Genomic DNA, 26,143 nt, shown 5'->3' on the forward strand with positions numbered 1-26,143 from the left:
AAATCTCACTCCAACGTGAGCACTTTCATATTCCATCTATTTTTTCTTTAGGAGGTGGTTCAACTGCTCATTTCAACACTCCACACACCCAAATCTCCACTCTTGTTGGTCGTTTTCACTAAAATGGCATTTAAGGTCAATTAGATGTCAATGAAAGTGCATAGGGGGTAAATTAGAACAGAAAACAACCTAGGCAAGGTTTCATTGAAAGGGTCTAAATAATTTCAGCCTACAACACAGCAGCTCATAAAAACACAAGAAGCTGCCATAATTATACTGAGTAAGACCATTGGGCAATCACTGCAAGTTCAAACAACATGAGTATATATATATAAAATTTGGGTTTTTGTTCCCAATATGCATCACATTACACTTGTTTAAACTGAATTGTATTTGCCGTTTTACTGCATTTTTACCATTTTTTGGAAAGAGCTTTTTGATGCGCCTCATTATCTTTTCCTTTTTTTAAACCACCACGAACAACCATCTCACTGCTTACCCCTAACTCTAGATCATTTATGGAAAAAGTTAGAATGGATAGATCCCAATGCTGATTCTTGGGATCTATCCATTCTACTTCCTGCTTCCCACTTCCTGCTTCCCTGCATTGGGAGAGATGCCCCAACACCTGTGGACGCAGATGGCTGTAAAACTGGCAAAGCCAGGTATCCCAGGTATTATTTAGTTCTACAATTACATAGGAAATGGAATGGATGCCTGTGATCAAATATTCTCCCACATACGCCAAAGAAATGGGCAGAAATCCCTATGATATATAAACCAGTCACTTCAGCGGGCAGAGAAAGAAAGTTTGCAAAGGTAATCAATGTCTGAAGTTTCAATATATATATTTTTTTACTTTAGCAATTAGACTTTATAAAATTACAGTGGAGTGGAAAGGCCCATCTAGAATTATGTCAAATATAGTTTCTGGGAAAGAAGCCAAGGCTACCCCTGAGCAAAGGCAGTGTTGCCGCTACTTACCATTTTGGTTTAATTGCATTGTAATGCTAGATTCAACAATAAGATTGGGGGCCATTTTAATTTAATGCACAGGAAACTGTTAGTACCAATTTTATCTGTAACAATTGCCAGAATTACATAAACATTATTATTCTAGCATGGAAACAAAGCCCTCAAGTTGACACACGGCATCATTTATGCATTGAGAATCTACTGGGAGCTACTTTACAAATATTTTTATGCTTTTGCCAAAGGTGACACAAAGCCACAGGCATACTATTTCAGGAAGGGTTCTGCTTTATCAAAGGGGAAAGCCCAGCAGAAGTTCAAAGTACACAAGTGGAGAGTGATATACCTTAGTCCAGGGGACCAAATCAAGGCCTAGCCTGCCTATACCATTAAACAATCATAATTTTATTTTATGTTGTGTTTGTGTGTGCAGAGGACAGCCCCGTGCAGGAGACAGATGGTAGGCTGTTATTGTACAATGCCTTGAGTCTTCCACAGGCAGAAAGGCAATAAATAAGCTTTGTAAGTAAATAAATAATACACAGAGTGAAACACGGAGAGTAATTCTGGTAGGTCAATTTGTATCATTGTTGTCTGACCATATTAAATTGATTGGTTTAACTGAAACGCTTGACATAACTGAAGGCTCTGTGTAGATTTCCGATAATGAAACAAAATTGGAGAAAACAGCCCTGAACTTCTCTTCATGAGAGGAAATTTTTCAGTTAGCACTGAGTCACAGTAAACATACAAGTTTTTTGGTTTCCACATGCAACCCGGAAACATAAACCTCTTAAGGAGGGCCCAAATTTCTGTGCTGAACAGAGAAAGAGACCTAATAAAGACATGCCTGTTCTCTGACATGTGCTGAGTGAAGCCATTGGTTTTTTTTAAAAAAATTATTAAGGTACATACATCATAAATTATGTACAGTCATACCTTGGATCCCAAACACCTTGCAAGTCTAACATTTTGGCTCCCGGACGCCGCAAACTCGGAAGTGAGTGTTCCGGTTTGTGAACGTTCTTTGGAACCCAAATGTCCGATGTGGCTTCCAATTGGGTGCAGGAGCTCCTTCAGCCAATCGGAAGCCAAGCCTTGGTTTCTGAACGTTTTGGAAGTCGAACAGACTTCCGGAACGGATTCCGTTCAACTTCCGAGGTTCCACTGTGCTACATTTTGCATCGTTCAGTTGCAATTCCCTCAATAAACCCTGGGGTCTTTGTAAGTTCTGTTTCCACCTGTATATTGATTTCCATGAAATCTGAACCCCCAAAATCTTGGAAACATGACCACTCAAAGTAAATCCACAGCTCCAACAAACACTACAATGATTTTTAATATGCTATTAGAGCTGCATCCAGGGCTGTTTTAACCGTTGGTGCTAGGGGTGCACGGCACCCGGGTGCCAGACTCTCAGGGGTGCCAGGCCGAGAGTCCGGGGCCAAGCATTGGAGTCTGGGAAAGAGCCGCCGACAGCCGAGCGGAGGAGAGCCCATAGGCACGCCGCAGGCTCTTCTGCTGCAAACGGCTCTTCCCCGGACTCCCAACACTCGCCCCCGAACTCGTGCCAAGCCGCCCGCAGCAGAAGAGCCCGTGGCACTCCAACGGGCTCTGCTCTGCTCGGCTGTCAGCTCTTGCCCCAGCTGCATGGCGGCTAACTGTTTCAGTGCCGCGCCTGGAGTGCCGTGTAACGCTGGGGGCGCTGCGCGACACATCCTGTTGTATGCGCCGAGCTGTGGGTTCCTTTGCTGGCTTTTCTGCTGTCGGCGCATGCTCCCAGCACTGCCCAACGTGGGGTGCCAGCGCAGAACAACGGAGAATGTGCACCAACAGCGCCTATGGCAGCAACAAATCCAGCGGAATATGAGGACACAGATACTGTCTGGAGATCTTTCCTCCACTGCGGCTTGCATTCCCCATCGTTCCCCGGGCACTGCGTGCACAGCCGAAACAGCCGCCATGCAGCGGGGGGGGGGGGGAGGCAGTGGGTGGACAGCACGGCGACTGTACCACCCAACATTTTTCCGTCGTCCCCCAACATGGAACCTGCACCCACCTTCATACGCCCCTGTGTGTGTTGCGCTGGCACCCCCTTTGGTTGGCGCTGTGAGTCCCTGCATCCCGCAAAAGGTCAACAACTTTGCCCCCCCCCCAAGGTCGACATCTCTGGGCAACCTAGGGGCGCCGGGCGGATCTTTGCACCCCGGAGCCGCATAAGCTTAAAACGGCCCTGGCTGCACCATTTCACAATGTTTGCAGTTTGCTTAAAAGGTGAATTGCTGAGGGAGGAGCATGAAATGCAGAGGAAATCCTAGCTGTCATTGTGAACAATATGTCATTTTTATTCATATATATATATGTTATGGAATGTAACTGCTAGAATAAGGAAATCCCATGTGAGAGAAATCCCATCTATTTGAATGGAATCTATTTTCATACAATTATGCTTAGATTTACATCCTCAATCTAATCATTTTTGTCCTACTTAGGCTTGCTCATAGATAGCTAAGAAGCATTTATTTCTTCTTAGCTTTTCTTTTTTTGCAGCTGTGAGATGGGTCTTCCTCCTTTCACTAAAATTTGAAAGATGTGATTGATCTCTCCATACCCATGCTTCAGCACCAAACAGCTGTTTAGAAGTAACAGAAGATATAAGAATCAATGGGGGAAACTCAACCATACTTCTGTGGGTCAACCGTAAGTTGGAATGAATAAACTTGCCTGGTGTAGGTCACTTTGACATACTAAATTAGAGCTTTCCAAACTTTTCATGCTGATGACACACTTTTTAGACCTGCATCATTTCATGACAGAGTAATTCAGTTTTACTAGCAAACCCGAAGTAGAACTAAGCCCTTTCCAGCCCCAGGAGCAGTGCGGGGAGGGTTCGCGCACCACACCTACACACTGCAGCCAGCACACTAACGTGTCGTGACACACAGTTTGGAAAGCTCTGCACTAAATCATCAGTAATTCAAGGAGAAGAGAAACAGATTCAATAAGAACAGTGAGATGCATGACTATTCTGGTACACGTGAACGTACTGAACACACGTACAATGCGCACAAATAAAGATTTGCAGACCTAATAAGCAAAGCAGTCGGTCATGTTTACTGAACAGCACCAAATTTTATTAACCGTGCCACACTCTTCCTTAGAAGCTTAGCAAACAGAAATGTATGTTGGTAAAAGCACTGTCAGGCATCACCTCTCATATTCTGAAAACACCCAAGCCCAAAGTTCCCAAGGACCCAGTGACATTGAAAACTGTAATGTGTGGATTAATCACGTCAGTGTTTCAGCCCTAGCTTCCTAGGGACGGGTTCCCACAATAACCACTGCTCATTTTTCAAGCTCCATTAACATGCTATAGCAATTGATGTGAACACAACCTTCCCCCTCAAAAATGTGTTGCCAGGTTGCACCTGTAGCACCATTTTGGGACTTGTGAAATAGGAGTCTGTAGCACATGCATATATGGGAAGACTCCATATTGTCCTCCCATTAAAAAAATTATCTCTCCGCGCACCCCCTCCCCCATCCAGTCACTTAGCAGATAAAATGCAAGCCTGGTGTGCAGCGAGAGAGACACCTTATAGTTCAACTAGGCTATTAGTTGGTTTGATGTAGCAGACAGGAGTTGCATCAGTATAGAGGTGAGAATTGCCTTTCCGCTCCATTCCTTCCTTCCCATTTCATTGTCAATAGCACGCAACTCAAACATTGTAATTAAACCCACAGAAGTTGGTCTAGTAAAAAGTTGCTATCACATTAACTATACTTTTCTTCATGAACAGCAAAACATTAAAGCCAAACACAGCACATTTTTAAAAGGTTTCTGAATAGATTTTATGAGCAGTAACATTTCTAATTGGACAGACTGTCTGAGTTTTTGCTGGATAGTTTTTTTTAAAAAAAAAAAATCACAATGCAGTCATCAGCAGAATAGCCAACACTGTCTGGCTAGCTACCAACATCCAGATTTTAATATGAATGGTTTATGACTCAGCTACACTGGCTAATTGTTTTATTTTTATATTTATTTTTAGACCTGCAGGATTATGCAAGATGGTGTATTTCACCCTTTATTAGTTACAGTAAAAAGTGACAAATATTAACAGCTTACACAATAGCAGTCTCCATTCATAACTAATTTTCATATGGTGACATAGCCAGTATTGTGTAGCAATTACCTAGTCAGTCTAAGACTAGGAAAAGAGGTGGTCCAGACAAAGGACAAGATGGGGGGGGGTGTACACACACATACACACACAAATCTATGTACAGAAATTGACCAGACTTGCAGTTAATCCTTATTTCAGCACTGGAGATATGATAGATCTTTCATTGCACTCGAGGGAGATTACCTCCTTAGCTTGCGGCAGGGGCAGGGACCCTCAAGTCTGAGGGACAAATGTGGCCCCTCCAGGTCTATCTGGCCCTCACCACTTGTCCTAGATTACCATTCCTCTCCCCAGGCTCTGTGGGGGTTGAAGGGGACGGGAGTCCAACAGTACCTGGAGGGCCATAGGTTCCTCATGCCTGGCTTAGGTGATAAATCGCGACCAAGTTGGATAGGAACATTGGGAGAGAATTATCTCTGGTTAAACATTGCATTAGTCTGTAACAGTGCTCATTTGTCTTTTTATCTCCTATACGCAGATAATAATCTTCTGTCAAATTTACTAGTTGGCTTATATGAAGAGATATCATGCCAAGAATTTTGAATTATTTTGATACCGTCTCAGACCATTCTAACATTTATACAGGTTTACATTTATCTTCTTAATTCCCTTTTGTATTCCTACCAAGATGGCTTTCAGAAATTTAATTCACCAGAAAGACTGACAGTCAAATGCAATTAGCAATGTGCAAGAATATGAAAAATATTAAGTGAAGGTTACTTGGAAAGGCAATGTTTAATTAATGGCACTGGGAATTGTCTTTCAAATGCATATGAAAAAATACAATATAGCATATTTTCCTGAGCAGACTTGGAACTACACAGCCTTTTCATGCATTTCTTATAAAGAAGTCATATCCCAGACCCTTTGAGTCTTAGCTGATTAACTCTACAGGGTGGACTTTCAGTTAGGACAAAACTGTTCTAAGCAGCACATTGCAAATAAAATAAAGCGGATCTTTAAATCATTTTCAACCACCAACAGTACATGTACATACAGAGAACCACCCAAACTCTGCCACTACCATTAGGCCATATTTCTTTAACTTCAAAAATATTCTGTTTTATGCCCCAAAACAACTTCAGTGGCAGCAGATCAACCTGGCAGGGGGAAGGGGGTTGTAGCTCAATCCCTGTCATCTCTAGGAAATGCTGGGGTAAGTCCCTGATGAAAACCCCAGAGACCTGCTGCTCATCAGTGTAAAGGTAAAGGGACCCCTGACCATTAGGTCCAGTCATGGCCAACTCTGGGGTTGTGGCGCTCATCTCACGTTTTTGACCGAGGGAGCCGGCATACAGCTTCCAGGTCATGTGGCCAGCATGACGAAGCCGCTTCTGGCGAACCAGAGCAGCACACAGAAACACCATTTACCTTCCCACCGGAGCGGTACCTATTTATCTACTTGCACTTTGAAGTGCTTTTGAACTGCTAGGTGGGCAGGAGCAGGGACCGAGCAACAGGAGCTCACCCCGTCGCGGGGATTCGAACCGCCGACCTCCTGATCAGCAAGTCCTAGGCCCACAGCGTCACCCGCATCCCGCTCATCAGTGTAGATCTTACTAAATTAGATGTACCAATGGACTGACTTCATATAAGGCAGCTTCCTATACCCTTAAGGGCAATAAAGATGACACAGGACAGCATTCACTGCAGCTCTGTGTATTAAGAGGTGAGAACCAGAAAAGCCAAAATATTTATCTGCCGCAAACCATGAAGGGGCGTGAGAATCTCTCTCCTACCAATTTTATTCCATACATTTCACTTTTCCCTCCTTCATTCGAGGTTTTTTAAACAGAGGTTGGATGGGCATCTGTCAGGGATGTTGGACTGGATGGTTGAGTGGATTTCTGTTTAACTTTTATATGTTGATATCATTATTTTATACTATTCTAATGATTGTTGAATGTTACTTTTTTGATGGAGGTTGCCTATTTTAAAGTTATGTTTTATTATCACATTTTTGTATTGCAGTAGATTGTTATAAATTTTTTGTTTCTTCAGCTTGTAAACCGCCTTGAGTATTGTAAGATAGAAAGGCGGTATACAAATTAAAAATGATGATGATGATGATGATGATGATGATGAGCCTTTGTGCCCCTTCCAATGCTACAATTCTATGCTATTCCATATGGTGTATCCATTCTATGAAAAGCAGCAGAAAAGGTTACAATAGTTTAAACTTGTCAAATGTGTGTTAGTGAGTCACAGGCATCACCTGACAAAACTAAGTTCTACGCAAATACTTATTTTTACTTTTGAGTAGCATTAGCAATTCCAAATCATGGAAACCGGGGAACTTTGCATTTTTATTTTTAGTCGTTTCCTATCATGACGGTATGTGACTCTATTTAAGGATATTGCTCACCTCAAGGGAAGGTGCCTCCACCAAGCTGCATGGGTGTTATGTTGCTCGTGCACATTGCCTTAGTGAACTTAGGAGCACCAGGAAGGAGAGGTGTTCTCCTTGGCGGCTCTCATCTTTTGAGGGTGATAATATGGTGAAAAGGTCTACCTATGTTGAGTGCTGGAAGAAAAACTCTATATGGAAATTATTTCAAAGGCATCTCCTCTATATGTAAAAAAAGAAAGCACTCAAAATATATATATTACATGACAAAGAGGTGCAAGGGGGGCTGGTTTTAAGAATGAAACAACAGTGTAAGTGACACACTATACAGCTGGTTCAGTGGTCACATTTGCACCACTGCTTAGGAACAATATTAAAAAGCATCAGTGGGAGACATTATTTTTGTCCTGGGCTGAGCATGTGCTCATCAGTACCTGTACAACAACAACAACAACAACAGGCAGTATTCAACTAAATAATTGTGTGAGTGGGACCTGAAAACAACCCAGATGTCCAAGGCAAGGGTAACCAGGTGCATCTTCACCTTAAGGTGGAAACTATATAATGAAGGTGCTAGACATATGTACCATTGTGGGGAAGGAATTCCACAACCTAGGAGATTCCACTCCCCGGCTACCCCCATTCCTGAACTTCTGGTGGTGGTGGAACTGCCAAGAGAGCTCCCTCTACTAATATTAGGATAATCTTCACCTTCCTGAGCTACTATTTTGCCCTTGGCTCTGACTGGTGGATCTCAAGATCCGATTGGTTTTTTTAAAAAGTAGATCCCGCAAGCCTAAAGTCTGCCTACTCGTGTTTAAGAATGCAGGAACCACCATGATGTGCTGAGTAGAGGCTCCTCGAAAGAATGGCTAACACAGAATGTGTGCCCTGAATACAGAATGTTTGAAGAGCCCCAGCCAAATTCAACAGGCCTTCCTCTGCCTGCATATCTTATTTTTATTTACATGGCCCTGACATGGAGATGACAGCAAAAGCTGCCAGCCAAACAGCCCACTGGGTGGGTGTGGGGGGGGGCTTAATTACTGTTGGGGTGATCAGTCTCAGAAAGAGCCAACTTAAGATCCATTTTCTCCAATCTTGAACTGATGCAGGTTTCGGCTACATATCATAAGCCAGAAGGCACCCCAGCTGCGTAAAATCTGCAGGCTTAGGAAGAGAGCAATCAAAAGCATATCTTCAGAGAGGAGAAATACAAAACATGCGAGTGACACATTATCTTTAGAAATTCTAATCGTTAAGTCAAGAAAAACATGACAGGGCAGCAGAACTCTTCCATCTGTTCCCTCCTAAAAGGGCTGATGGGGGGATGTGAGGTAATTGAGTTTTGTAAGGTAGCGAGTCATCTACAAATTTAATATAACAACTGAGACTGTTCCATTCGGAAGCATATGGCTGTTTAATCAAAAACAAAAAAAGTTGTGACTCAAAGCAGTTTAGCTGCTTAGAAATGTATTTGAAGGAAACCAAACAGCCAGGGGTATTATGTTTCCAAATAAGCAGATGCCACTTTTCCATTGAAAAACAAATAGTACGTCAGTGAACTCTGCCATATATTCTGACTCTGAGAGAAAACCAAGGGGGTGGGGGTTCCCTGCTAAGATTGCTTACGAACTACATTCATTACCCTCCCCGGCAAAAAAAATGAAAAATGATGGTGGAGGTTTGGATTACAGGTTACTGGTTGTAGACTGGCAGGTATTATGCTTTGGCCTACCCTCAAAATTTGTCTACTATTACTACTACCCAAATGCCTAGTGGTCAGTGTGTGGAAGATGGGCCTGTAGGCATTTGTAGGCATTTGTGGCAATTACTTGCAGAATCTGGACCGGGGGTAGGGGGGGGGGACACATGACCAAAACAACTAATGTCAGGGGGGAACAGCAAAAATTGCCCTCACTGCAAATGTACCCCATTTAAAAGACTCAGAAAGCAGTATTTAAAAACGAACATTGTATGTTCCTCCCCCCTCCCCGTATCGCACAATCAACATTCATTACTGAGATAATGATACTGTGTGAGAGCTTTTAAAAAGAAACTTAATGTTCTTTATGGATTTCCATCCCAAAGAGCAGCTAAATGGTAAATCAATTGTATAAGCATGAGTTGACTCAGGCTACAATTAGTGATCATTCTTTCTTGTCTATAGGTGATCTGCTTTGCTGACACAACTTCAAACGGTCCTGCACAAACAACCAGTCATTTATGTCAAAGGAGCTCACAAGAGTACCCGTATTTAATGATGCTGCAGTACACATATGCAAACAACTTCGCCATTCATAAGGAAAGGAGATGGGCAGGAAGACCACTGAAAACAGAATGCACTATATTAACAATGGAACACCCAGCGAAAAGCTCACAAACGGTAGAAAGAGGGGACAAGGACAGGTCTTACCTCAATCCCACCTCATATTTCATGCTTACACCCATTGCAGCTTAAGATGATTTACCTCTTTAAGGAGCTCTGCACCAAGCATTGAGCACCACATGTAAAAAATTATTCAGCTGTTTATACCAACTAGAAGAAGGGAAGCGATGGCTGGATTTACTGCGTACTAATTATAATTGTAACAGTTTCTTTTTTGTTACAAAAACACTGCTTTAAAAATCTGCCTTCATCACAATTTGTAGTTTATTAAGGAGTCATTTTATGCACCAGACACTTTTATTGGTGGGGGGATAAGCTCCCAACCCACTTTACAAGCTGAAGCAGGACAGTCTAGAAAGAGCTCGCCATATAATTCTGCTGATTGTATAGCTCACCTCTGAAAGGAAAGAATGTCTCAAGAAAAAGCATTATCCAGAGAGAGGGGGGAGGGAGGGAGAGAGAGAACACTGATGGATAGGACAAAAGAGGTCCAAAAACCAAAAAGGTTTTGGTGAGTGTTACATACTGTAGGTGAATTTGAAGTTTTGAGTAATAGGTTACAGTGCATACCTAGCTGTAACTACACAGAAGTAACTCCTACTGAATTCAGTGGGGCTTACTCCCAGGTAAGTGGCGTTAAGACTGCAACCTTAATAAATCTTCAACAAAATCTTCTCAGGGTTTCCCAAGTTCTGGGTCTCTTGTTCTATACTTAGGCACTAAACCGCTGTGATTAAACCACCAAGCAGTTGTGTACCAATTCTTCTTGAATGGGGCATAATGGTGAAGAAACGAGGGTGTTTTGTGCTTTCAAAATCTTTGAAACAACCCTAACGTATTTCAAAAGGAGAAGCTTGAAGGTTCAGCAGCAAACCCTCCCAGCAGCTGGAATCTTAATGATCCTCACAGCCTCAATTAAATTGAATAATCGTTCCTAAAATAATTAACCAACACAGAAACAATGTTTTTCTGATTGCTGATTGTAACTATTATTATTTTTTTTCTGAGGCATCGATGATGGCATAGGGAGGCGTGCTGGCAGTAGGTCACGTAGAAATGTAAGCCACAAACAACTTTGGGGTAGGAGGGAAAAGAGCAGTAAGCAGAGTGTTCTGCTTTAAAACTTGAAGGCTCTTTGATCTACAAAACTGCTGAACACAGCCAAAGAAAAATAGCTAGAGAGGAGAGATAGTGAGGCTCATTCAAGGCGAGTTAATTCTCAAATCCTCTCTTGGACTTCACTGAAAGATTTAGAGCTCGGATTCTTAAAGGTTGCTAAATAAAGCTCCCCCAAAGACGGCTTTGCTCAATAGCCACAGATCTGACCAGCAGCTGGAGAGAGCGGGGGAGAAGGGTCTTGCTCTTTCAAGGACAAGACCACTTGCAGCCCTTTTCAGACAACCTTAATTGGGAGTACTGAACTATGGCAACCATCAGGTTGTGTACCAATTCTGTGTACATCATGGCAACCAGACTCACCAACAACCTACATGCATTCAGCTATCTGTGTAAACTAGGAATGGGAAATCTGTGCCTCCGTCACCCCCCCCCCAATGTTGCTGGACTCAGTACTTGACCAATGGCTATGTACTTGCTGTGGCTGATGCAAGTTGGAGGTCACAGGTCTCCCATCCTCGTAAACAGAATCTACATATGCATACACAGATAGGATCAGCTGGGCCATTTCAATAGATGCTTGTTGGTCAGGGCTAACAGCCATGATAATCACACCCACCCACATTAGTCATCTGAAATGGGCTAATGACAACTAGGACCACTCTCCCTTCGTTCCGGCAGATTTGCCTCCGTTTTCTAGGGGCCGGTGTCATTAGGATAATCCCCCACCCCAAGCAAAATGGAAGATAATGGGTTTAGAGTTGTGGCATGGCGAGGCTCCCCCTTTCTTCCAACTCTTTTTTCATAAAATAATAAAATAAAATAAAATCATTTTCAAAGCTGCTGGATTTGTATCCAAAGTACTACAGTGGTGCCTCGCAAGACGAAATTAATTCGTTCCGCAAGTTTTTTCTTCTTGCGAGTTTTTCGTCTTGCGATGCACGGTTTCCCATAGGAATGCATAGAAAATCAATTAATGCGTTCCTATGGAAACCGCCTTCAGACCAGGTCCGGGGACAGTCTGTCCCCCGACCTCTTCTGAAGGCTGGGGGGGGGACAAGGGCTTTTCTTCCCACCCCCAGCATTTAAAAAAACCCCGGGACAGCGGAGGACTTCTCCGCTGTCCGGGGCGATGTAAAAGCCCCTGGGAAAGGCAGGCAGGGGGGACAAAGACTTCTGCCCCCGCCCGCCTTCAGAAGAGGTCCTGGACCTCTTCTGAAAGCGGGCGGGGGGCGAAAGTCTTTGCTCCCCACCGCCTGCCTTCCAAAGCCGTCCGGGACAGCGGAGAAACGTGCTGCCTTTCTCTGCTCTCCCGGGAAGGCAGGCAGGGGGGACAAAGACTTCTGCCCCCGCCCGCCTTCAGAAGAGGTCCAGGACCTCTTCTGAAAGCGGGCGGGGGGCGAAAGTCTTTGCTCCCCCCCCCCGCCTGCCTTCAAAAGCCGTCCGCGATAGCGGGAAGTGCTTCCCTGCTATCCCGGACTGCTTTTAAAATGCTGGCGGTGGGGAGCCAAGCCTTTCGGCCCCCGCCGGCCTTCCTGGACCTCTTCTGAAGGCCGGAGGGGGGGAAAGGCTTTGCTCCCCACCACCAGCATTTAAAAGAGGTCCCCGGAGATTTCCCTATGGGCTTTCGTCTTGCGAAGCAAGCCCATAGGGAAATTCGTCTTGCGAAGCGCCTCCAAAGCAGAAAACCCTTTCGTCGTGCGGGTTTTCCGTCTTGCGAGGCATTCGTCTTGCGAGGTACCACTGTACTATGTCAATGCTCTGCCAAAGCAAGGATTTTTGCTTGCACGATGGAATGTTCTTCCCCTTTCCTCCTTCAAATTTTCCAACCCTCTGGAGCAGATTTGGAGTGGGTGCAGGGCATGCACGAGAGTTTATGTGAACAGTCCTGTTACACAAGTGGAAATCCGTGTACTGACAGGACATGCTGATACCACACACGACTGCCACTGTGGAGCTTTGGACGCTATCATTATTTCTGGGTGCTAGAACCTTCCCATCCAAAACAATTTCAGAACATGAATTGTGAGCCCCTGGAGCAGAATCAAAATGGCTTCCCCCAGTTTTCCACCTGTAAACTGGTGGTGATCATTTTCACCTAAGCTAACCTTCTTCCCATTCATTCCTTTGATCCTTGAGCAGAAGTGGGATGGGGCAGTGCAGACTATGTCCAAACAGAACTTGTTATGATCAGGGAAGAAGACCTTACACCTTCCATGTGAGAGATGGACTACTACAAAGCAGTCCTGAAGGTTGGTAGCCAATGCTGGAAGCCTCTGACTTGGGAGTTTGATGAACTTTTAACACATAGAATCATAGAATCATAGAGTTGGAAGAGACCACAAGGGCCATCGAGTCCAACCCCCTGCCAAGCAGGAAACACCATCAGAGCACTCCTGGCATATGACACAAACACATACACACAGTAGTTTCTCAGGCCAACGAGTACTGAAAATTTTAAATAAACAGAAGCCACTTGAGACAGTTGCGCCCTCCTAAATTAATGAGATAACCAAACAAGAACCAGGAATATTGATTTGCATGGATAAACCGTGAACACTAAGTGGCAGGTAATAAATTAAGAAATGCTTTTGAAATGTAACAAAGAGCATGGGAGGGAACAGTAACAGCTTGATGAAAAGGGACATAATAATATTTGAAAGACCTGGAATATAAGATTAGGTCACTCCATTCATATTCTACCAAATGAAAAAGGGGCTGAAGAAAGTCATTGTTTTCAGTGGAGAGAGCTGGTGTAGGATAATGGCAAGCTATGATTCAGAAACTCCTTGGTTTTGAAATCACCGCTTCCATTAAGTCATTCAGCATCAGGCCTAACTCAGGCTCACACTTTCAATGAGAACTGCAATTACACAACACTAAGGTTTGGGCAACTAGCCAAACTTTACAGGTTGTTCTAAGGAATGCAACATGATAATGAATGCAAAATGCTTTGAATATCTGGAAGTGTTATATAAATGCTGAAAGTTTTTGAGAATCAGGGAGAAGCCCTATTGCATATCCCAGCAATATCAAAGAACCAAGCTAAGTTTGATGTCAATTGTGTGAGTGCAATTAATGTGACGGGTTTTTAAACTTTAAATAGCAGCTGCAGGGGCAGAAAGGTTAAGCTTTTCCCTACCCTTTCTCCACTCCCATTCATCTTTATTGTGTTGCCCTAATGCAATTTCCAGAAATCTGTCCTCTTTCAAAAGGTATGATAACAGGACTGGGCCAACTTGATTTTCCCCCAATATATTTTTGCATTTCTCCCTTGTGGTATATCAACACACACACCAAATAGGTAATGTGGAACATATCAGAGTCATGAGCCTGAAAGGAAAATTTAAAGTCATGATCATTTATGAAGTCAATGCGGATTAAGCACAATTTTTTATACACACAGTGGCATAAAAATAGACTCTGAGATCTCTATTATTTCTCTTTGTTGGCTTGAACCTAATATAACTTTTCGCCTCCGGTTTCACACTGAGCTGGGATAATCTCTTTCCTCTTTATTATACCCACCAACTCTAATAAGACCGCCATGATTTGTATTCTGTGTGCAATGTTATCTTTCGTGATATGCAAAATTTCTGAAAGAAGTTCAAGATAAGGGCATGGATCCTAGCCCTAACTGTGCATGCTTTCACAAATCACAAAGTGGTGATAAGCAGCCCTACAGAGCCAGCTATTCACAGAAGCCATTTCAAAAACATCTTGTAATGGTGTGGCGCTTTATGCCTAAATATGTTTTCATCCAGATAAGGATTGCTGGATGCAGAAGACACTCTGCAGTCCACTAGGGTTGCAAAGAAAGGAAATGGTACCTAGGACACATTTTGGCTCTTAGGCAAGACTCCCTCATTGCTGCGAAATTGAAATTGCACTAAACTCAATTTAAGCCTGCCTGTGCCTAGTCTGCAGTTGGTGAAAATATAACAAAAGATGTGTATGGACTCTGGGTGTCACATTGCTAGTAATGTTGTACAGACACACACTGCCTTGATGAGTCGGACTGAAGTTGCATCTAGTCCACTATTCTGTCTTGAAGAATGGCCAGCCAGGAAGCCTGTTTGCTAGCACAAGGGAGCATTAATAACACAGCCTGCTGCTTCTCAAATCCCTCTTTAAAATGTAGGAAAGGTCCTGCTCTTTCCAATTGCAAAATAAAACACTACATCCCCATATTCTAATAGCATTTTATTTTCCAAAATTGCACCACCTATGCATAAGAGAAGGCTGGGGAGAACTCAAAGTTTGCAGAAGTTGTTGTTATTCTAATTGCCCTTAAGGGGCAACCCCCCATTCCAATAACCTCAAACAACCCAAATGAAACACTGAACATGATCAGCGGCTATAGAATATTGACTGACTGTTGAGGCTGAAGAGGAACAGGTAACCAGTGGGAGGAACAGAATGGAATGGATTATCCTGAACCAAGGGCACAGGCTGGCATTTTGAACAGGAGAACTCCACACTACAATATTTTGTTACAGGACCCACTTACACCCACTAATAAGGTTGTAAACCGCTTTATATTTTTTCCTTTAAAAAATTGTGATAATCCAGATCCACAAAAACACACCCAACCTCAAGCCTTATGCGCACTGTTTACAAGCAAAATACACTGCTGCTTTCATTGCTTTTTTTAAAAAAGATGATAAATAAAAACAGCAAAATCCTGAGATCCTTTTCAGATTCAGTTGATTCTTTAGATAGTTCCTTCCTGATTTTGTCTTGTCAAGAATAACCAGTGAGTAGCTTTTTAACCCACATACACCTACGTGAACCTTAAGACCCTCTTCAGAGGCCCTGCTCTGGGTGCCCCCACCCAAGTGAGGTGCGACAGGTGGTTACAAAGGAGTGGCGATTATCAGTGGTGGCTTAAGAAATGATCTCCTGAAAGAAATTTGTTTCCTCCCTTCTTGATGGTCTTTTTGGCACGAGCTGAAGGCCATTTTACACTTGTGTCTCCAAACAAACCCTAGGCTTATTTTCTGTTCTAATCTGTTTTCAGATTTAAAACTTTATGCTCTCACTCATTTAGCATAGTTTTAAGCAGAGCTGCAAATTCTTTATGTCTCAATTAGGGAATTTTGCTATGTTGTTACATTATTTTTTTGTTTCGATTATTGTAGTTTTAAACACTGCATAAATGTTTATTTTTATTGTGTAAGCTGCCTAGAGAATTTGATTGATGGGCGGCCATGTATACTTAAAAAATTATTCAAGCCTCCTTCCTTTGAAATTGTTCCAAATTAACAAATTACACAGAATGGGATGTGTGCCCACAACCTTATACAGCAGTGATTGCTTAATCATTTGCACTAACCAATGTTTTGTTGTTTGTGGATATTATTATTATCACTATTATTATTATTTTCTATACCACCCTTCATCCAAGGATCACAGGGCGTTTTACAATATAAAAACACGAAAATGTGTAACATTGTAACAAACAAAACAATACCGCCCTCTGCCCCCCAGTTTAAAAGTTTAATTAGCCAAAGGCTTGGGAGAAGAGGATTTATTTATTTTTGCCCGGTGCCTAAAGATATGTAACAAAGGTTCAGAGTTCTGAGGTGCAAAGAGAAAACCTGTATTTTTGATTCAGCAGCAGCAGTTTCTTTTGTAATAGTCAGTGCCGGTTTTATAGCTTCTTTCCGGAGCGTTAAATATGAAAGCCCACATGGGACTCCTTGATCCTGACCCTGGGTGAACTTGTGAAAGTCTTCAGGCACTGGTGCTGAAACTAGACTGATTTCTGATGCAAGGATAAGCTCCCAAAGAATCCCTCGGGCTCCTGTCAGTTTGGGACTGCCTTCTCTACACATCACTGTTGGCTCCCCAGGAATCTCACAAGAATCTGACTCCTGGTTCCAGGCTGTCAAAATCTCTTGTCTAGGGGCTGACCATTCTTGAGCTCTCTCTTTCACGCCTAACCAAAGATGAAGGTGTTTTGGTGTTTTTCTAGGGCTCTGCAGGGAGTGGGAAACACCTCAAAAAACAACATACCATGAACCACTGCTAAACAGTCTTTGTTAAGCCAGGGGTAGGAATTGGGATCTGATCAAGGCAAGGTAAAAAAGAAGCGCTCCTGAGCCATTTCTGGAACTTGGCCACAGTGAGGGTCAACTTCCCAGCAAGTGTCCTGACCCCATTCCATCAACATTCCAACAGGAGAAAAAGAAATATAAACTGGCAATATATAAATGATAAAAACTGACCTTGTAGGCTACACTCTTCGTCTATTGACGTCAGGCAGGTGCCTTCGCAGTTCAATACTCTGTTCAATGTGCGTTTATAACAAGCATATTGAGACACGCAGAAGTTACACGTGTTTTAACCTGTGCATGGTTTACTGTTCATTTTAATTAGTAATGGAATGGAATACCTGCTTTAACTGTTTTATCGATAATTTTAATGGGTTGTTTTTTAATACTGCTTGAAGGTTTTAGTAAAGGTTTTACTAAAATCAGATGGTATTTAAGTTATAATGAGAAAAATCTTAATAATTATTCATAAAGGAAACAGCTTATAAGAAGTAAATAAGGAGGCCAGATACAGGATAATGGTTGTTTCTACTGTTGTATGTTATGCTCATTGTATGTTATGTTCATGTTTAATGAGGGTGGATTTCTGTATGGGTGGGTGATGTTGTAAATAAAATTTCCAATAAAAATTAAAAAAATAAAATCAGATAATAAATACTAGGAAAAAATGGTGCTGACAGAAGATGCCAACAGAGGAACAGTTCCCAAAGAGACTGTCATGAGAGGGGAACTTGTGATCCTTCAGAAGTTGGTGAACACCAACTCCCCATAATCCCTGACTGTCCATCATCCTAGCTAGGGCTGATGGGAGTTGTAGTTCAGCAACCCCTGGAGGCCACAGATTCCCGAACCCTGTGTGAGGGATTCAGGATGATCTGGGAAGGGGTGGGGAATTGCCTTAGGTCAAACTTTTTCAAGATTTCATGTTTCTCTCTACCTAACATTTTCTCAAATGTTATTTATTTGTTTATAAAATATATTAATAGCCTTTCTGCCTGAAACGCACTTAATATACAAATGTCTTATGAAATATATATACCAGTATGGTATAGTGTAGTGGTTAGATCCAGATGAAGGATTCTCCAGCTGATCTCAGAGAGGTCCATATAAGAGATGTTCCCAAGACATTCTAGGCTCTGCCATTGTAGAGGGTTGGACTAGAGGTCTCTTGGGTCCCTTCCAACTCTATGATTGTAGTCATAACCAAAATCTTGAAGTGGGCCTAATAGACCAAAGGCAGCTAATGCAGGTGAGCAAGGAACATACGAAACTGTATTCTACAGTCAGAGCAATGGTCTATCTAGCTCACTACTGTCTATAACAGGGGTAGGCAAGGTTTACCTCACCTGGGCCGGTTCACTCCAGCGGAGATCCCTCCATGGGCCAGATTGCGCGCCCGCTCGTGATTTCTGGCGTCTGTGTCTGCGCAGACGTGATTTTCGGTGCCGCAGAAGCACTCGTGGGCCAGTTAAACGACCCCCATGGGTTGCTTGTGGCCCATGGGCCTTAGGTTGCCTACCCCTGGTCAATAAGAAGGGTAGGGAACCTCGAGTCCTTGGGCCAATCTTTGCCCATCAGGGGCTTCCAAGTTGGCCCATGCGGACAGTTTCCCATACACATCCACTTGGAACATCAGCTGATGAGCAAGAAGGTTAAATCAAAGCATCTTGCACCTGATGTCACTTGGCCAACAGGGCCGATCCTGATAAGAATCTGGTCCATCGAGTCAAGGACATTCCCCATCCCTGGTTTACACTAAATGTCAATAGCTCTTTGGGATTTCAGTCAAGAGCCTTTCCCAGTCCTACCTAGAGTTGCCAGAGATTAAATCTGGGACCTTTGCCCAGCAAACCATGTGATCTAGAACTGAGCTATGGCCCTTCCTTAGCATAGGTTTCGAAGGCCCTCTGTGGCTGGTCCCTGTTAATACATAGGTCACTATTCTGAACTACCTGAAGTGCTTGAATTGGCCAGGTGAAGTGCAAATTCTCTAAGTGTGGCCTTCTGCCCATTCCTGGTCAGCACAGAGAAAAATCTTGTTAATAATCAGGCTTCAGTTCCTGACTGTGAGGACCCTGGGCTGGACAACAGAAATCTAGCTTATAGGACCAGTACCAGTACTGAGATCTAGCTTATAGGACCAGTACCCACAACCCCAGACATGATTTGTACGTCATGCTGCAATATGATATTTCTGAAAGCTACGTTTTAATAAAGAGTTGCTCATCACAACCAGTCTTTGTTTCTTGAAGAAGAGCACTGGTGTCTCAACTTCCAGACTACAATGCGAGTCATTTTCCCAGTCCAGTTCTCCAAGTTCCACTGACAATATGAAGAGAATGCAGAAAGGGGATCAGCACAGCAGCACCTTGAGTTTGCTCTCAAAGGAAACCAATCTTTGCTAAGTGTCAAGTACAAATCATGGTTATTCAAGTAAACGAAATGACGCACACAATTGGACCTTCGTCCTGGAAAAAAAATCAGCATGTCCCTTGAACAGGATGAACATCTTGCCACAATAAATATGCCAATGCAAAATTACAGCTAAACATGCAATTTGCATTCACATCTTCTTTGGAAGGCCGGCTCCTGGGAATTATGTGTGGCATAAGGATTCCAACCTTCAGGTAGAAGAAAACTCTTCCTGAACACTAAAACAGTAAAGTTGCACTGCAGTTCCTTTAGTCATGGCTACATTACATTCAAATGTGTTCATACATAATCCAAGGGAAATGAAAATTTACATTCTGGGGGGAAAAGACAAAACCCCTGTTGTGTAAAAAACATAGAAATAATGTACAAAGGAAGATAGAAATAATGAAGCAGTACTAATGGCAAAATAACACACACAAAAAAATAAACATAAATGCCCTAACAGAGTTCTGTCTGTCTGTCTCCCTCCCCTTGACACAAGGGTGGTGGAACTACAAAGTTAACACCTGTAACTACAACTACAATCTTAACACCTGAAAGGGTCTGAGGAGGTCTTTTAGATATTTGGGGGCCTAAGCAATTTAGGATTCTCAACATTCATGTGAACAAATCGTTTTGGGCTTTCAAATGAACTGGTAACCAGTGCAGCTGGTTCCAGAGTTCTAAATGGAACACCGGCCACTGCATTTTAGACCAGGTAAAGTTACCGAGTTGTCTTGAAGGTTCTCAATCGGGGAACACTGCCTAGCTTCAAAACTAGGTTAAGAGGAAACTTTCATTGGTGGTGGCTGCAGTTAATATAGAGGCCAATGTAACACTTAAACACACTTATGACTGGCGGGGAAGGATGGGAGATCTTCATAGGCTGGTTCTAACAGTGTATTACCATGCAGTTTTGTATTGTTCTGTATAATTTTATTGCCGTGAGTCACCCTGGGCTCTCCTTTTGCCAATTCATATACAGATGTTATTATATCTGTTGTTTTGCTTCCAGCACCTTCTCCAGCAATTCTCAGCATTGAATTTCTCCCGCTTTCATCATGACAGACATCCTCAGAGAACTTTCTACCATGATCTCTTTTCCAAGATACATAAAGCCTATTTCGATTCCTAAAATAAGGTAGTTCCCTCTTGCACTTCATAGTATGCAGAGGCCATAAAATTTCTCTGAAAGAATGAAAAATAGCCTTACTTTTGCATTTTTCTTTCTGGCTTCTCTTCTTGCTGCCTTTTCTTTCAATCGTTTTTCCTGTGGGTGAAAAATTAAATATGATTATGATTATTACCTATAGTTATTAGTTGCTTTCCTCACAAAAGTGACCCAAAGTGATTGATGAACACTAAAACCAATAACAAACAGAAACTTTTAAAACATTTCTTTTTTAAAAAAAACATTGTTCAGCCCTGACATTGAGATCGAGCACTGAGGGCCTTCTGGTGGTTCCCTCATTGCGATAAGTGAGGTTACAGGGAACCAGGCACAGGGCCTTCTCAGTAGTTGCACCCACCTTGTGGAACACCCTCCCATCAGATGTCAAGGAAATGAACAACTATTTGACTTTTAGAAGACATCTGAAGGCAGCCTTGTTTAGGGAAGTTTTAATGTTTGATGTTTTATCATGTTTTTAATATTCTGTTGGGAGCCGCCCAGAGTGGCTAGGGCAACCTAGTCAGATGGGCGGCATAGAGTAAATAATAATAATAATAATAATAATAATAATAATAATAATAATAATAATAATAATAGAGATAAAAGGCAAGTCTTGCACATCCTGCCACTCTAAAAGGCCAGAAGTACTGGAAACCCTTCAAATTTAGGCCAAATAAAAGTTCAAATAAAATGAAAATTTGTTGCCAGGCACTTAAAAATAGATAAAGATAATGCCAGGCAAATCTTCCTGGGGGGGTACATTCCATAAGCAGGGAGCCACCACTGAAAAGGCCTTTTCTTGTGTTTCTACCCTCCAGACCATCTGTGGAGGGGAGACACAGAGAAGGGCCTCAGATGGGCCTTCAGGGTCCAGGTTGGTTTGTGTGGGGAAGAGTAAGTGTATAATGGAGCAGCTTAAGGGGTTTCAACATCAGCAAGTATGTCTTGTAGAGCACATTACACATTCAACTTTTAAAATGGAAGAACAGTCACTATGGAACTGCAAAACCTCCTGTGTTTATATAAAAATTACTCTCTATGATTGATTTAGCCAGACTGATGCTTTATGAGCAATTCAGTTCCTCCCATGCTGCTTCCATTGGTAATGGAATTTTCACTCGCGCACATGTTCAGCTGACAAACCCGCAGATGAAAAAGACCCCCTGCACCACTGCTCAGCAGGGGATGCTAAAATAGGTGCATCAAGAGATTATAAAGTCAAGTTAGACACTGGAGGGACAAGAAGACAAGGATGAAACTTTCATGGATACTTCAATGCATATCACCAAGCAAGGCAGAATTGGGGGGAAATCTTCTTCAGTGTTCTCCTATTAGTCTATTTCAGCTACAGAAGTTTAAACTGATATGCTGCAGCTCTAGCAGGGCAGATCCCATATTTGACATCTTGGAATGTCTACAGCTGAGTCATCTGAAAAGTCTACAGCAGTCTATTATTAACCTCTGCTTACTAAGTATGACAGTGATGGGGACCCTGACATATTCCCACTTATGCATCCATTCTGGCTAGGAACAGGCCCTATTGCTTACTCCAATGCAACACAATTAAACTCATTAAAATGGAAATAAAAGTCGTATTTCTATTTCTGTAATGTCCTTCAGAGACAGGACAGACCTGCATACCAGACTAGTACATCACGACTCTCCGTTCCCTATCTTGCTTCTGTTGCCTTTTATAAAAAGAAAAACTTGAATTTGCCTGGCTTAATCAATCCACCTTTATAGGTTGGTTAAAAAAGTGGTTTCAAGGCGAATGCTATTTTTAAACATTTATACTTGAAGTATGCGCAGATGGGAGCCAAACGCATCCTTGTATAACTCAGCTTTTGATAACATGTCTGTGTAACTTCTACCCAGGTAGGTTTTTAAAATACAGAAATCGTCTGCAATTGATGTAGTTTTATAAGATGTTGCTGAAATTATTTTGCTTTGATGAAAGTAAATTATGTTTAATCCAAATTATTGCAGAAGTTGCAGTGTATGTATTTTGGGAATCTCATTTACCACATCCTTTCATGAAGTTGGATATTTTGTGGAATGTAGACTTGATTTTCTTTGATAACTGAGAAAGGTTAGAAAAGTATCTCTCTCCCAAAGGAAAACCTGGGTATAAATATCCCTTTCTCTCAGCGTATATCACCCTTTCATATCACCTTTTGCTTGCAACCCAATTTTAGTGTTGCTGATTCAACTAATTATGATTTAATTAGAGCTTCTCAGCTCTATATCAATAATCAGTATTTTAGATTTGTAATACTAGCATTAGCAATGACAAATCTAGACAGCATCTTAAAAAGAAGACATCACCTTGCCAATAAAGGTCCATATAGTTAAAGCTATGGTTTTCCCAGTAGTGATGTATGGAAGTGAGAGCTGGACCATAAAGAAGGCTGATGGCCGAAGAATTGATGCTTTTGAATTATGCTGCTGGAGGAGACTCTCGAGAGTCCCATGGACTGCAAGAAGATCAAACCTCTCCATTCTGAAGGAAATCAGCCCTGAGTGCTCACTGGAAGGACAGATCCTGAAGCTGAGGCTCCAATACTTTGGCCACCTCATGAGAAGAGAAGACTCCCTGGAAAAGACCCGGATGTTGGGAAAGATGGAGGGCACAAGGAGAAGGGGACGACAGAGGACGAGATGGTTGGACAGTGTTCTCGAAGCTACCAGCATGAGTTTGACTAAACTGCGGGAGGCAGTGGAAGACAGAAGTGCCTGGCGTGCTCTGGTCCATGGGGGTCACAAAGAGTCGGACACGAGTAAACGACTAAACAACAACAATGTATATGGACACATCTATGCACACGCATAAGCGATCACTGCCTGGGACATCCACAACCCAATTTGTCTAAATTATTCTAAGAAGATCGTGATTGTTTTGATAACACAGCAGGAGGATGAAACAAACCGAGAATGAATGGCAAACCCACTCACTCCTCCCTGCCTCTCCACCAATGTGTTCCCACAATGTAGGTCATTTCTTACTGCCCCAGCAACCCAACTGTGACTTGTTCAATTCTGGTGCATTTCGTGCAAGATCCTGGCCCCTCTAAGGCAGGACTCAATTTTCTACCTCCTGCAATCCAATTTCCAAACTACTTTGTCGTGACCTGCTTTGCTGTAGCTTGTCAACCTGTGTCACTTGCCCATTTCTCTGAAAAACCACCTGCTCTCTTTTCAAGTGCTACCTTTGAAAAAGGAGTGGGGGGGGGGGAGTCAAGCTACATTAACAGTGACCTGGGAGGAATGGAGTGGTGGGAGGAGGAGGAGGAAGAAGAAGAAGAAGAAAAGCTCAGACAGCTGACAAACCAGAACAAGCTGAAAACAGATTTGAAAGAGGACAACATGAAAAATTCAACAGAGGAAAGATTCCTCTAGGCACCAGGTTATTTTGTTACCCTTTGCTATTTTGGCGACACTCATTTGTCTCCCATTTCATGTCAACCAAATATAATTGAGTCATATGGAAATGGCAGGGTGCAAGTCACCAGGAATTGCTCCTCTGCAAGCTCACTTCGTTTTAATAGGGCTTCCAAGGGAATCAGGTGCAGATCCCAATGAACTGCGTGGAAGTTACAAAGCAGCAGCCCCTTGTAGATTTTATCCATCAAGGTGCAATACTAGCCAGAGAAGATGGTTGATAGGGAAAGGGAGTGGGGGGGGCAGGCAGATGGAATCACATTTCATGGAAGAGTGGTAGCAACACATGCAGAACCAGGGCAATGTATTAGATAGGAGGACAGATGGCAACATAATATATGGAATAATTTATAGGGGGAAAAGATTGGGAGACACAAAGGGATGATACAGGCTTAATAGAAATCTGGTTATGCGCCTGCTTGTAAGGGAGTAGAAGGCTTTTTGAATAAACTTATAGCAAGTGGAATTTCAGAGGAAAGGTTTATGCAAGGACAGGCACTGCCACCAGGTCCCTGTTCGTGTGAGACGGATGTAATTTGTGGGACAAAAGGTAAAGAATGAGTAATGCTCCAAAACAGAAAATAGCATGGCTTTCTTTTATTTAGCTTCCTTATTCAAGGGAGCACCCATGAAATCCGCCTCGGCAAGATTGGACTCCAAGCAACTGAAACTGCAATTTGTGTGATGGAAGTTATGCAGAAGCTTCTAAGTGGAAATCAGAGCTGTGCCGTGCCAGAAACAAAAATGGGGGGGAAACAATGAAGAAACACACAAATCATAATCATACTATTTTTGCTTCAATGGGTAGCTCTTATTTTACGACTGGGCTTTTATCTGCAGGCTTTCACAATGCTTGATATCACTCAGATTTTCAGATTTTGCTAAACCGTCATAACTTATTCAAGAGGCAGTGCTTTCTGGGAGGCTGCATGTCCATATTTCACATTAAGAATATGAGATTGTATCATTTGCTTTTGCTTCACCATAAGCCATTTACATGGAAAGAATTGGTGATTAAAATCAAATGACTTGTACGCTTGAAAAATAGAGCTATTGTGCCTTAAAGGGAAGCACTGTGTTTTATTCTGAAACACCGCCAGGCATGCTAATGTCCTCTAATATGCAGTTCTACTTTTCATATGTGTTACACATCTCTAATGGAAAAAAGCAACAACAACAAAGTCCCTGTAAGGTAATTCATTTTGGGGGGCACTGCATGCACGTTGCAAATATGTAACAATGTCAAAATGCAAACAGTAAATTTTATAAACACCACATTTTCGGTTGGTTATTAAAATCTTGTTATGTTTCACAATTTCCAAAAAGTAACCCAAATTATATCCCCCCCCAATTGTATTGCAACTAATGAAATGTCCTCTCAGTAAAATGGATTGGTGTGATGGGTAATCTCTGCCACTTCTGCTCATTCTTGAAAGCTCTTTTTTACCTCATTCACAACTTACCCTTTACTCACCACAAGCTCTGCCTGTTTTCATTTCCACACCCGTCCCCATTGTAAGTCCGTAACCCTCAATAAACTGTGTGTATAATGCAGCCTCTCTCTCTGTCTCGCTCTCTTGCCTTTCTGAGGAACCAGGAACTACTGATCCCCCCTAGCTTGGGCCATCAACTCTTTTCCGTGAGGGTTCTCCCCACGGATCACTTCTTCCATGTTCACATTTGCATTCATTCTGGGCTTTCAATGAGCACACAACACATGACCACATTGCACCAAAACCCACCGGGCCAAACAGCAGAAGCAAGGAGGTGGCTTCTAAACCCACAATGCTCTTTTTTTTTTTTGGCCAGGTACAGTGGTGCCTCGCAAGACGAAAATAATCTGTTCCACGAGTCTCTTCATCTAGCGGTTTTTTCGTCTTGCGAAGCAACCCTATTAGCGGCTTAGCGGATTAGCGCTATTAGCGGTTTAGCGGCTATTAAAGGCTTAGCAGATTAGCGGCTAAAAGGCTATTAGCGGCTTAGCGGCTTAGAAAAAGGGGGGGAGCGAAAAAAATCGCAAGACTTGCAAGACGTTTTCGTCTTGCGAAGCAAGCC

The 26,143-nt window shown here is 42.6% G+C and overlaps 1 protein-coding gene and 1 long non-coding RNA gene across 2 annotated transcripts in view; one reads left to right on the plus strand and one right to left on the minus strand.

Moving 5' to 3' along the window:
* DDX10 (DEAD-box helicase 10) overlaps nucleotides 1-26,143 on the minus strand; it is a 174,117-nt gene that overhangs the window by 33,817 nt on the left and 114,157 nt on the right. Inside the window, exon 16 of the mRNA XM_081199358.1 lies at nucleotides 20,693-20,749. Coding sequence (XP_081055484.1) covers nucleotides 20,693-20,749 — 57 coding nt within the window. The remainder of the gene's footprint in view (nucleotides 1-20,692; nucleotides 20,750-26,143) is intronic.
* LOC308589873 lies at nucleotides 8,189-10,151 on the plus strand. The gene is made up of 3 exons (XR_014009523.1): nucleotides 8,189-8,527; nucleotides 8,622-8,763; nucleotides 9,677-10,151. It is a non-coding gene; the product is annotated as an uncharacterized lncRNA (long non-coding RNA).

This window comes from Podarcis bocagei (assembly GCF_964188305.1).
Source record: "Podarcis bocagei genome assembly, chromosome: 6".
Taxonomy (NCBI): Eukaryota; Metazoa; Chordata; class Lepidosauria; order Squamata; family Lacertidae; genus Podarcis; species Podarcis bocagei.